Source organism: Sminthopsis crassicaudata, chromosome 2 (genome assembly GCF_048593235.1).
Source record: "Sminthopsis crassicaudata isolate SCR6 chromosome 2, ASM4859323v1, whole genome shotgun sequence".
NCBI lineage: Eukaryota > Metazoa > Chordata > Mammalia > Dasyuromorphia > Dasyuridae > Sminthopsis > Sminthopsis crassicaudata.
Window position 1 is genome coordinate 656,178,634 of NC_133618.1, and position 13,623 is coordinate 656,192,256.

The window sequence follows — 13,623 nt, forward strand, 5'->3', positions numbered from 1 at the left end:
GTTGGACTGGAGCATAGACTGTGAATAAGGTGAAGGAAGTACAGTGCGTTTGGAGGGGCTTGAATGCCAGGCTGAGGAGATTATATTTGGGGGGGGGGTGTTGTTTTTGTTGTTGTTTTTTGTTTTTTTGGAACAAATAAATAACTCAACCTTACATATTATGAAGTTTCCTTTTGGAGGAATTGCAAAGGGGAAAGGCTAGAGGCAGAGAACTTAGTTTATTATAACAAACCCCAGTCTGGGCAAGAGAAGTGAACTATGCACAAGTATAAAAAGACAAAAAGGATGGAAGAGATAAAGTCAGAACCACGGGGCCCGACCAAAGATTGGTTGTGAGAAGCAGCTTTCAGGGCTCAGTTACTGGGAGAATGGCACTGATGTTAATAGAAGCGGGGCAGTTTGGAGCCCAGGAGCAGGTTGGGTTTGACAGATTGTAAACTCCCTGACTGGCACACAGTAGTGACTTAATAATTGCTCATTGTGGGTTGAGTTCTGAACACGGGGAGTTGGAGATACTGGAAGGCAGCTGAAAATTCAGGCCTGGGCTCAGCTGAGTGATGTAGGTTTGAGGGTCCTCTGCAGTAGAGTTGTGGGAACAGATAAGATGTGATCCCCAAAAGCAAGAAAGGAGAAGAGAACCATTTTTCCTCTGCATCTCTTTTTTTGAATTATTGATATATTTACAAAAATGTTATTAGATTTTTCTCCCCCCCCCCAGTTCTCCCAGAGGGCTCCTCTTATTCTATGGAGTGGACTTCCCTTTTTCTTCTTCCCTGTGTGTCCAAATCTTCCATCTCTTGGCTTTGCCTCTGCGTTCTGGCTTGTTCTGCGCACCCTTTGTTGTAGTGGATTGTGATCCTTTCCTTCGACTTGGAGCCCAGCATGGGTGAGCTCTGATGAGAGATGAGATCTTATTATCTCCTATCACTTGTACAGCTCCCTTGATGTTGTGCCAGGATGGAGGGAAGCAAGGACACGGGCAAGGAGAGGGAAGAGAGCAGGAACATCTCCCCCAAAAGACTTCCTGAGTCTCCTTTCTCGCTAACCCCTCTCTCACTGTCTCTTTTACAGTGCGCCTCCATGACAGTATTTCTGAAGAAGGTTTCCACTACCTCGTCTTTGACCTGTAAGTGCCCCTTTGCTTGGCAGTGCCAGTCCTCCCATCAGAAGCATTTGGGTGGTTCCCTCCACTGCACTCCTTTCCCTCCTTAAGATAAAGGCTTGGAACTTGTGACTCCAGAAGATGATGGGAAAGTGGTTTCCCTAGAGGGTCCCCCCTTTTTTGCCCAAGAAACAGAAGGGATTAGCATAACATAATGTCTAGATTAGGGGTTCTCAAACTACGGCCTGCGGGCCAGATGCTGCTGCTGAGGACATTTATGTGCCCGCCGGGTTATGGCAAATGGACTGAGGGGCGGAGATAGAGGGTGAGGTTTTGTTTTTACTATAATCCGGCCCTCCCACAGTCTGAGGGACAGTGAACTGGCCTCTATTTAAAAAGTTTGAGGACCACTGGTCTAGAGAGAGCTGAGTCAGGATGTCCTGGGTTCAGATGCCACCTCTGACACATACTGAATTTGTGACTCTGGGCAAACCGTGGAATTTTTAAAGTGCTTCCCTGCAGCTCTCCAAAACTGTATTTTGCAGAGAAGATGTTGACCTACATTGGTAGAGGGACTTTCCTTCCCAAGAGTTCCCTAAGCCATTATAATCACAGATCTGGCCAAAAGTAAATAAATAGATGGTGATAGATAAATTTGTAGCTCTTTTTGCATTCCCCACCCCCTGGTTTTTGGGGGGAGGAAAGGTTTACAAAGAAATGGAGACCTTTTTCACTTTTAATTCTCCAAAGGAGATGGAGGCTTTGGGGCTGACCCAGGAAGACCGACCTCTTAGCTGTTTAACCTCTCAGTGCCCCAAGCAGGTCTCCCAAGATTCCGACTGATGTAGCCAGCGTCAGTAATCAGTGCTGGTGGATGGAGTTCCCCACACAGTTGAAAGCTGTGGCTGTCACCCCCTGCCAAAAAGTCTAGAAGGAAGCCAATTGGCCTTTCTTAGTCATGGCTCCAAGTGGTTCCTGCTGTGGTACATCTTGGGAAGGCCTTCTCGGTTTTCCTGGAAACTTTCTTCACCCTTTTTTCACTGGGGAATTTTGTCACTCCGGATTTATTAACGGGCTTCTCCAGGTGCCCATCTTGTTTCCTTCTGGCCCTCCTGAACAATGTGAAGGTCATAGAAATGTGACTCAAGTGAAGGTAATCAGTGATCAAGGTGATTAAGCACCCACTGTGCAGGCCCTGTGCTGAGTCCTAGGTAGTTCAGTCTCCAGACTCTCAGAGAGTGGAACAGGACCATCTGTAAAGGAATCGAGCTGACAGAGGCAGCCCAGCCTGCATGGTGTGGGTTCTGCTGGAAGCAGTGTGCGCAAGCGGATTGATTCCTCCCTGCGCATCCTGGGGTTTGGGACCGCGACTTCTGGCTCCTCTAACTCCATCTCGCTCCCTCTTGTTGGGTTACAGCGTTACCGGCGGGGAGCTGTTTGAAGACATTGTAGCCAGAGAGTACTACAGTGAAGCCGATGCCAGGTGAGCAGCAGCTAATAAAGATGCAGCTTTTTTCCTGCAGCATTTAGCAAACTCCCTGCGGCTCGGGCTCTTTGGTTTGGAGCTCAGTGGATTTTGCTATCACTCTTGGTGGCCCCGGGGGATTTTTCCCTCACTGAATCAGCTGTGATAAAGTTAGGGGCCAACTTTGAGATCAGGAGGAGTCGAGTTCAAGTTCAGCCCATCTCTAGCATGGTCTATGACCAAGGGCAGCTTCTGAGTGCCCCAAATAACTTGCTGAGACTTAAAAGTTCTGAAGAAGTTGCCAGTCGGTTTTGGACGCTACTGCTGTATACCCTGATGTAATCTCAGGTCTGTATCAAACGGGAAAAATAAATGGTTCTTTCTCACAAAAGAAGGGTCATCAGTTCTGTCGCAGGAGTGTAAACTTCACTTGAAGCTTGCCTAACCAGATTTTAGTCCCATTTTCTTAGAAATGTCCTCTTCCAATGTGCTTCCTGTGTAGAGCAGCCATTCTAAGACTACATATAGTGAGCTATTAAGCCCTTGCTACTGTGGGAGGCAGGATGTAGGACAGAGATAAGTAAGAAAAGATCCCTGTCCTCCAGGAGCCATTCTTTGCCTGTTTGCCATGTGAACATTCCATTCCTAAAGTGCATTGTCTGACTGGAACACTCTTGCTCAAGAATCTTCAATATCTCCCTATTGCCTTTAGGAAAAATGCAGATTGCTTTGGTATTTAAAGCCCTTCCAAGTCTGACTTCAGCTTATCTTTCTAGGCTTTCTAGTTTTTTTTGTTTTGCCAAACTGGCTTTTTGGTTGCTCCTTGTGCACTTCATTGCATCTCCCATCTCTCATTCTGTCCATCCGCACCTCCCTATGCCTTTTGACTTCCATCCTTAAATCTGGAGCTTCAAAATGTGTCCCAAATGTTATCTCTACATGAGACCTTTTCTGATTGCTCCCCACACTTTCTCAAAAAAGGTAGGGGCAGCTAGGTGATGCAGTGGATAGAGCATCAGCCCTGAATTCAGGAGGACCCAAGTTCAAATCTGATCTCAGACACTTAACACTTCCCAGCTGTGTGACCCTGGGCAAGTCACTTAACCCCAGCCTGGGTGGGGGGGGGGAGGTAGTTGTGGAAATATGTTCAGTATGATTGCATATACGTAACCTATATCAGTTTGATTGCCGCCTTGGGAAGGGAGGAGGGAGAAAAAATGGAAATTGAAATAATTATGAAAGTAAATGATGAAAACTAAGAAACAATTTTTAAATTTAAATTTTATTTTTATTTATATGTATTATATTTATATTTTTATATAATATATATGATTTATATATGTGTTTATATAACATATATGTTTTATATATTATATATTTTTAAAATTAAGAAATCAAAAAAAGGAAAAAAAACAAGAAAATTAATCAATAAATTAGTAAGCCTTAATAAAGCACACAGTATGAACCGAGCACTGTGCTGTCAGAAATACAAATAGATGCACAAGAGCAGCTCACAGTCTAATGAAGATTAAGATGAATTGGTATAAATCTTTTATTTATGTTGTACACGTTCTAACACCCATCCCTTCCCAATGGATTGCAAGTCTATTTCATTTTTGTCTTCATTTTTATCCCTAGGACCTTAGCACAGTGCCTTGCACCTAGTAGGCCCTTAATAAATGTTTTCATTGAATGAATATTGAATGAATGAATTGGCCTAAGAGTGTGTCTCTGAGACTTGTGGTCTGCTGATGTTTTCTGACCACTGTGGCCAGCTGCCGAATCCGCATCTTGTCCTCTGGAGCGAGGTCTCATCACCCCAGGAGCTTCTTGATAAAAGGGGTTTTCTTCTTCCTCCGCTCTTATATCCAGGTTCAAATCTTTCTTATGCAGATGTTTTCTAGATAAGTGAGCTGTGTCCAGCTTCCTTGTCTGGACTCTTCCCCTTCTCCGTCCCCATCCCAGCAGGTTTGGTATGATTGCGTTCTTCCCATAGCCGGCTTATTTGGATCTCGGGATCGCTCTGGTCATTTCTTGAGGAGATAAAGTTTCTTGAGGCTCTTTGAACAATTTCAGATGCTTAAGCCACAAGAAAGAATCTCAAATGGGAAGATAAATTCTGGTGCCAGTGGGGATGGCCTGGGACCCTGGGGGGAGGGGGACTGAGAGAAAAAGGGAGGAGAGAGATAGCCCTGGAAGCCTCTGGGGTTGGGGGGGGGAGTGCTGAGGCAGGAGGGGGGAGTGTGGGGGGGATGACGGTGCCAGTGGGCTTGGCCTGGCTCAGCTGGGACACTTCACACTTTTGCCATTTTTGGCCAGAAGGCTCTCTGCCGGCCCAGCTCTGTTCTAATTATACATTTTTGTGGAGAGAGCAGGGAGTAGCCTCCTTGTCTGGCCCCGCAGCCTGTTCTGTGTGTTGTAGGGTCTGACAGGAGTCCCAACGGGGGTTTTTGATGTGAGAAACTGGAAGTCAAGTTTGCCTGGGGGAAAGGACCCACATCAGAGGCTCCCTGCCCCAGCCCAGGTGCCAGCAAGCCTGTCCGGGCTTTTCCTGCCTCCCCAGGCAGGACACCACCCCCTTGTTCTCTGGGCACTCCCTGACCGGTCGTGGGAATATGCAGTATGGTGGGTAGGACGGGATGCCTAAAATTCCGCGACTCAGAGTACCACTTGAAGTCTGAAACACAGGTGGAGCAAGCCAGGGTGATTGAGAGACGATCCTGCTAGAGGAAGAGAATGAAATCACTGAATGTTGGTTGAACCCTGAGCTGGTTTTTTCCCCTAAACAAAAGCATGACCAGGACCTTTCCTTCCCGGCCCCTCCGCTGGGCTCTGTGTGCACGCCTCACATTTAAGGCACGTCAAGCACTTCCCATATCTCCGTCAGCCTCACTAGCGAGCCTGTAAAGTGGGTGCTATTCTTACCGTCCTTTTAAAGATGAGGAAATGGAAGCTCAGAGTGATTAAATGATTTGCCCAGAATCCCACAGCCGCTCCAGGGTTTGAGGCTGAAGTTGAGTCTTCCCCTTTCCCGAGTCTGTCATGCAGCCTATTATGCTACGCAGCCAGTAGAAAATGAACAATACTGGTTAATAATTCTTATTAGCGACGATCTTATCTTTCCCACTGATCTAAGCAGGGATCGTTTGCTACAGCACCTGGCACCCTGCCTTACTTCTAGGAGGTGCTCAGATGTTTTTTCATTCATTCTTGCCAGCAGTTCTTAAAATTATTGCAGACCGCCCCCCTCCCCAAGAGCTTTTATTTGCGTGAGTTGTAGCTATTGATATTTAAGCTGTGTTAGAAATGAAAACAACTTAATATTATTATGAAAATAGTTTTTAATCTCCTGGTCTCCTCCTCTCTCTCTCTCTCACACACACACACACACACACACATACACACAGGCAAGTTTGAGGTGGGGAGAGGTGACTCCTACAGTCTTGGCTCTTGTGCTTCCCAGGATCTGCCCGAGGATGCTTTGACACTGGCTGCTGTCCTTTCGGATGGTCTCCTGGGATGGGGTCTTGAGCTTTGGGGGAGGGCAGTGCTCTATCCACTTTGGGGCTTGGAGTGACTGCGGTCTAACCTCGCGTCCTTCTTTCTTTCCCATTTGCTTTCTCAGCCACTGTATTCATCAGATCCTAGAGAGCGTCAACCACATCCACCAGCATGACATCGTGCATCGTGACCTCAAGGTACTGACTCTGAGCCTGCTGTAGTGGTACCTTGTGGCATCCGGGCGCCATCTGGTGTCGAGCACTGGGAGTGCTCGGGTTGCTGGGAGACGGATGCAGGATGCAGGATGCCCTTTGATTGGGTTGCAGAGTTCACTCTCCTCTGCTCCTCCTGTAGGTTATGTGAAGAGCAGATTTAGGGGGGCCCTGAGGGCTGAGTCATTACAAATTTCTCTCTCCTTCCTCTTCAGCCCGAGAACCTTCTGCTGGCAAGTAAATGCAAGGGTGCTGCTGTCAAACTGGCTGACTTTGGACTGGCCATTGAGGTGCAGGGAGATCAGCAGGCGTGGTTCGGTAAGGGGGGATCCCTCCCTCATGGGATCCCTTTTCCCTCTGCCTATCTGGCAGAACAAGAGCTGACACTCCAGTATTTCTTACTTCCCCGCAGCACCCAGTCTGTCTGTGTCCAGTGCTGCTTCAGTCTTACAGTTCTGTCTTCCTTCTACTTTGGGGAGAACACTGGGGAGATGAGCAGGAAATTCCGGGTGCCCCTAGTCCTTCATTCTGGGTGATACACTCAATGTCCTTCTTGTCTCACTGGCTCCATCCAGAAGCTGAGTCTATCTCTGTCTCTGATGCAAATTCAGAAAAAGTAAAAGTTCCAGGCCTGGGCAGTGGGAGAAGCTTGGGAAACGAGTGCTTGGGAAGCAGACACATGTGGACCAGTGCCTTTTTCCCCAATGCAGGCTTTGCTGGAACACCAGGGTATCTGTCCCCTGAAGTCTTGAGGAAAGATCCCTATGGAAAACCTGTGGATATCTGGGCCTGTGGTAAGCCCCTTTAACACACTCAGCTGTGAGTATGAGCAGCCTTAGTTTCCAGGAGCATTGAAAGGCAGGGAGTGAATGGGGGCCAGTTAGTAACATTTGAATGGAGGAAGCTCACTCAAATATCCAGGGGAGACCAATCCATCATAACTCTCTAACCAAGTGAACAGAGAAGGTTCACTTTGCTGTATTATGTTGGATTCTTTCCTCTAACAAGACCAGGGAGTTGGTTCTACTGAATACAAATTGTATAAATGCTAAATGCAAGAATAAATGTCTCTCTCCAGCTGGGCCGGTTGCCTCAGTTCCCCACTTCCTGCACCCCTCAAAAAGAGATGAATTAAGGAGCACAGCCTAAGGTGGCGATGAGAAATTCCTTTCAGACGAGAAAATATTTGTAAAGTGGAACATCGTAGGTGTTTAATAAATGCTTCCCCCCCCCCCTTACTGAGATAATTCTCTAAACACATTCACATATGCACGGGTTATACATACACACATGCACATACCACTCATCTATCTCTGGTGAGTTTTTTTTAAGCTTTTTATTTTCAAAACATAATTTTTCAACATTGACCTTGCGTAGCCTTGGGTTCCAGATTTTCCCCTTCTTCCTCCCCCCCTCCCATGTATCCAATATATGTTATACATGTTAAAATATATGTTAAATCTGATGAGTTCTAACCTCGGCTTGGCTGCCAGTGTGCTGAGTGACTATAGCCTGGGTCATCCCCTGCCGTGTCTTGGGCTGGCAGCCAGCCCTAGTTCCGTTTGTGCTCTTTGTCTCCCTCCAGGTGTGATCTTGTACATACTTCTGGTGGGATACCCTCCCTTCTGGGATGAGGATCAGCACAAACTGTATCAGCAGATCAAAGCTGGAGCCTATGACGTAAGCACATGCTGAAAGGAGGTGGGCCTGCGAGGAAGGAGAAAGGGGCTTGGGGAAGCAGCGGACTCTGGCTCTGGACGGGCGCTGAGACCGCTCCTAGTCCCGTGTCCGGTCTGGTCCTGGGCTACCTGCGTAGGGCAGATGGGGCCATCTCCTCCCAGCCTCTGCCCGAGGTTGCAGCTTCTTGTTCAGCCCCAGGCCCCAGAACCTGAATGAAGGAGAGAACTCCTGGACACCTTCTCTCTGCCACTTCACCTGCCCTCATCCACGTGGCTTTCTTTCCTTCCTGGGTCTGGAGTCTTTGGCCATTGGTGTTCTGGAGACACATAATACTTAATGTCTGATTCTTTCTGTGCTGCCCCCAGGACCAGACCCCACAGAGGGTGGGGAAACTGAGGCAGGGAGTAGAAGCCCTCCTGTTTTCCTATTTTTACTCATGTTTTCCCATCTCTCCTTCCCTAGTTTCCATCGCCAGAGTGGGACACTGTGACTCCCGAAGCCAAGAATTTAATCAACCAGATGCTGACAATAAACCCTGCCAAGCGTATCACAGCTGACCAAGCACTGAAGCACCCGTGGGTCTGCGTAAGTGTCTTGTTGCGGGGAGAATTAAGGCCTTTCTAGACCACAGTAGGTTTGGGAAAAGATCTGGGGGTTTTAGTGGACCATGAATTCAGTATCAACAAAAGGTATTATGTCACCACCCCAAGACACTGTGCATCTGAGACTGACTAAGGTTGGTTACAGCATGTGGGTATTTGATAAGGGGAAGATTCTCTACGCCCATATTTTATGAAGGAAATGATCAGACTGTGTCACAAGAAAAGGAATTACAGGGACTATTTAGACTGGAAAAGAGACAGTAGAATAACTGGCTAAAAGAATTTGCAGGTTTCTGTGTGGAACGGGCAGTGACTTTTTTCTGCTTGGCGCCAGAGGGTGGAGAAGGGAATGGTGGGGGAACGGTTATTTTTACAAATGGGTTTAGGCTGAGAAAATTTTCTATTAACTAAAACTGCCCAGAGATAATAATTGATTCTCACTTAAGGCTTTCAAGTAAAGTGAGGTGGGGAGTGAATAAGCATTTATTAAGCACCTGTGTGCCAACTATTGTGCCAAATATGGCTTTACAGATATTACTTAATTTGATCCTCATAATAACAACCCTTAGAGGTCAGTGCTGTTATTATTCCCATTTTATAGATGAGGAAACCGAGGCAATTAGAGATTAAGTAACTTTCCTGGTCTTATCTGAGGCTAGATTTGAACTCCAGGCCCTAAAAGTGAGAACTAGGTGATTATCTGTTGGAAATGTGGTAGGAGTAATTCTTGGTCACGTACAGGTGGGGGTACGTGACTTCTGGGGTCCTTTCCAGCTTTGTGAGTCTGCAGAAAGGTCTCCACTAGATGTCTAGTCCCCCTGTGGTTTACTTGTAGTATTGATCTGTAATTCTTCTTCAGTCTTAAAAATTCAGAATAGCTTGTGATGAGGATGGTTCCTGCAGCACCTGATCTAAATTCACATGCTCTTTATTTGTTGTGGTAGGGATATCTTGCTTATTTAGAACTCAGCTTCCTCCTCTAAAAAAAAAGGGTGGGCAGCAAAAATAATAAATGTCAGAGAGCTCTCTCACATCCTGTTTACTCTTACTTTGTACACAATTGGAACAAGTTTTTAGTTACATAGTTTCTAAACCCGTAGCAGGATAGACTTGGCAAATTAGGAGAGAAAACACACGCTGTTATGGGCAGCCGTATTTATTAAATGCACTCAGCACTGGAGACAGAACAGGGTGAAATCTTAGCTCTCAAGGAGTTATATACAACTTGGGGTGAGAACGTTTATTCTTACAGATAAGTAACTGAGAGACGTTTTGAGCAGAGAGAATGTAACTTCAGCTAGGGGAATAAAGGTGAATTTCTTTTACTTTTTTTTTTTTTTTTTTTATGAGGCTGTCAGGATTAAGTGACTTGCCCAGTCATGACTTAATATGTTTCTGGGGCCAGATTTGAACTCAGGATTTCCTGCTCTGTCCACCGAGCCACCTAGCCGCTGCCCACTCTAGGCAAGAGCTGGAACTTCTATTGAGCCATGAAGGAAGCTAAAGGTGTCAAGATGTGGAGGGGAGGAAGGCAGGCCTCCCAGGAATGGGATACAAAGGCAGGAGGAGATGGGGTGGCAAGTTCGGGAAATAGCAAGTGAGCCCCACTTGACTGGAATGTAGAAGATGTGGATGGGACACGAATGTGCAGTCAAACTGGAAAGGAGAGTTTTAAGTGCAAGGCATGGCACTTTCAGTTTAACTCAGAGGCAGTAGGGAGCTAGTGAAGATTCTTGAGCAGAGGAGTGACCTGAGTTTTAGAGAAGATAATTTTTGGTAGCTGGATGGTGGCTGGATTGGAGAGAAGAGACTTGGGACATGGAGACCCTTTAGAAGAGTATTATTGTTATTAAGCACTGAGATGACGAAGTACTGAATGGTGGTGGTAGCCATGTTGAGTGAGTGCTGAAGATGCTGGCGTGGCAGAATCAGTGTGATGTGAGGGCTGAGGAAAATGGAAGCGCTGGATCCAACTCCAAGGTTGTGAAACTGAGGAAGTAAAAGAAGAGAAGTTCTATTAATGGGAGGTTTGGAAGGGAGGAAGAAGGGTAGGAAATGCCTTGGGGAGGAAGTGGCGCAGATAGTGGAGCTCCATGTTGCATGTGCAGCCACTTATGGCCCATGTGAACTTGGACAAATCAGTTATCTTTTGCAGCCTCAGTTTCCCTATCTGTAAAATGAAAGGGTTGGACTAGAAGGTCCCCCCTCGCTTTAAATCTAGTTTGACCAAAGCCCCGCGGGTTCCCTGGCAGGGAGTGGGTCTGGGACCCAGGCGTCTTCCAGAAAGAACTTTCTGCATTTGATCCTCACAGCTCTGGGATTGGTCGTAACGGTGTTATTCCCATTTTACAGATAAGGAAACCGAGCCTTAAGTTGAGAGATTTCTCCAGGATCACATAGCTAATAAAGGTCTAAGGCAAATGAATTAGGCTCCTCCTGACTCCAGGTGTAGTGCCCCTGATTTCCTTATGGGAAATAGCTAACAGGTCAGTGTGACTGCAATGGAGAGTGAGCATGAGAAGGATCAAGAATATGACGGCATAATACTAGGAAGGTGGGTGAGAGTCATACTGTGCCAAGCAGAAAACTTGCTGTTTTGTCCTGGAGGCAGAGGAAATCACAAGATATTTTTACATGTAGGAGCGATCAAATCAGGCCTGTAATTAATTAATTAATTTTTATGCAGTTAATTTTCTTGTGTTAATTCTAATTTATTAATTAATTTGGTGGCTTATTGAAGCTGGGTTAGAGAGGGAAGACTCGGAAAGCCGCCTCAGTTTTAAGGCTATTGAAATAATCCCAGAGGGAAAATCCTAAAGCCCCAAGCAAGGGCATGAGGGCCATAAGGTGGAGGAAGGTAATGAATAGGCCAGATGTTGTGGAGGCAGAATAAAGAAGATTTTTTTTTTATTTTAAATTTTATTTTTACAACTGATTAGATATGAAGGTATGCTAAGGGCAGAATCAAGTTTGACCTTGAGGTTGCAAGCTTGGGTGACTAAAAGGGTGATTGCGCTCTCCATGGAAGTTAGGAAAATAGATGAGTTTGGGCAGAAAATAAGATGGATTCCATTTTGGTCATGTGGATTTAAGGTGCTAATGAACCATCGAGGCAAAGGTGTTCAGCAGGCCTTTTTTTTTTTTTTTTTTTTTTTAATATTTAATAGGATTTTATTTTTCAAGGAGACGCAAAGATCATTTTCAACATTCATCTTTGTAAAACCTTGTGTTCCATATTTTTCTTCCTCTCTTCTTCCTTCCTCTCGCCCCAAGACAGCAAGTAATCCAATATAGGTTAAATGTGCATTTCTTCTAAACATATTTCCATTACACAAGAAAAATCAAGTCAAAAAGGAAAAAAATACATGAGAAAGAAAACAAAACCACAAACAACAACAAAAAAGGTGAAAATCATATACTCTGATCCACATTCAGTCCCCATAGTCCTCTTTCTGAATGCAGATGGCTCTTTTCATCCCAGTTTATTGGAATTGGCCTGAATCACGTCATTGTTGAAAAGAGCCACGTCCATCACAGTTGATCATCGTATAATCTTGCTTTTGCTGTCTACATTTTCTCTTGGTTCTGTTCACTTCACTCAGCATCAGTTCATGTAAATCTTTCCAGGCCTCTCTGAAACCATACTGTTGGTCTTTCTTATAAAATAATAATATTCCATTACATTCATATCCATAACTTATTCAGCCATTCCCCAACTGATAGGAATACACTCAGTTCTCAGTTTCTTGCCACTATAGAAAGGGTTGGCACAAACACTTTTGCACATGTGGGTCCTTTTCCCTCCTTTAAGATCTCTTTGGGATATAGGCCCAATAGGAAACACTGCTGGATCAAAGGGTATGCACAGTTTGACAACTTTTTGGGCATAGTTCCAAATTGCTCTCCAGAATGGTTGGATCCATTCACAGCTCCACCAACAATGTATCAGTGTCCCAGTTTTCCCACATCCCCTCCAACATTCATCGTCATCTTTTCCTGTCACCTTAGCCAGTCTGAGAGGTGTGTAGTGGTACCTCAGAGGTGTCTTAATTTCAGCAGGCCATTTGTAACATCAGGCTGGCCTTGAGGAAGAGGAGAAAAATTGAATGTATCGACTTGGGAGCCATCCACTTAGATACACTCATTAAGCCATGGGATCTAATAAGGTCACAGGAAGAGAAGAGGGCGCGAGTCAGAGCCCTGGGGGATGCCCTCACTTAGGAGCCTAGAGACTGAAGCTAATCTGGAAAGGAGCCTGAGAAAGCATGATGAGACAGGGAGATGGCCAAGGGTTCTCAGTCACGGACCTAAGGAAGAACGTCCTGTGTGCAGGCTGGGAAGAAGGGGCGTTCTGCAGGGTCAGCATCCAGGGAAGTGCAATGAGGATGGGTATAGAAGTTGAGAGAGTGCTGGTAACCTGGGATAGAGTCATTTCCCAAGTGTGCCTCAGTTTGCTCATCTGTAACTTGAACTAATTGGACTCAATAAATGCTAAATTATTCTCTCAGATGTAATGTTCTGTGGTTCTTGGAGTTCATTATTAACTATCAGATTGTCCTTTCATTGCCTTCTCCTGGGGAGACTTGAGCACTCTCTGGAGGCATCATTAGTGCACGCTGTTATTTATTTTTCTATTATCATCCTATAAAACTTGCATTTGTAGAGTGTATTAATGCTGAGAGTACTTTCACACCGATGAGGTCATTCTGACCTGAGTATCCCAGTGTGTAGTGAGGTTACGTAGGATTACACCCATTTTTGGGTGCCCATTGACAGGTTAGCCTATGTGAGGGCCCTCATGTGGGTACTGGAACTAGGCAGCTTAGGTGGAGCGCTGTTGGCAGGGCGTAAAGAGCATGGAACAAACCCCGTTCTCCATCTGCCCTTTCAGCAACGCTCTACAGTGGCCTCCATGATGCACCGGCAGGAGACCGTGGAATGCTTGCGAAAGTTCAATGCCCGGAGAAAGCTGAAGGTGAGCTGTCCCCCTCCCCTCACCAACTAAGCCAGGGCTCTGTTAATGTTGGCCCATTTGGAAGGCTGGGAAGTTGGGGATAGGTG

General features: G+C 45.9%; 1 protein-coding gene across 19 annotated transcripts in view; it reads left to right on the forward strand.

Moving 5' to 3' along the window:
• The window catches only part of CAMK2G (calcium/calmodulin dependent protein kinase II gamma), a 58,924-nt gene that overhangs the window by 22,257 nt on the left and 23,044 nt on the right, over positions 1 to 13,623 (forward strand). For all 19 annotated transcript variants that reach the window (XR_012487179.1, XR_012487180.1, XM_074296799.1 and 16 more), the window contains exons 4-11: positions 1,072 to 1,126; positions 2,520 to 2,585; positions 6,193 to 6,265; positions 6,496 to 6,598; positions 6,991 to 7,074; positions 7,866 to 7,960; positions 8,423 to 8,545; positions 13,454 to 13,537. Coding sequence is in view for 17 of the 19 variants with exons in the window: in XM_074296799.1 (XP_074152900.1) it covers positions 1,072 to 1,126; positions 2,520 to 2,585; positions 6,193 to 6,265; positions 6,496 to 6,598; positions 6,991 to 7,074; positions 7,866 to 7,960; positions 8,423 to 8,545; positions 13,454 to 13,537 (683 nt within the window). In the remaining 2 variants the exon portion in view is untranslated. The remainder of the gene's footprint in view (positions 1 to 1,071; positions 1,127 to 2,519; positions 2,586 to 6,192; positions 6,266 to 6,495; positions 6,599 to 6,990; positions 7,075 to 7,865; positions 7,961 to 8,422; positions 8,546 to 13,453; positions 13,538 to 13,623) is intronic.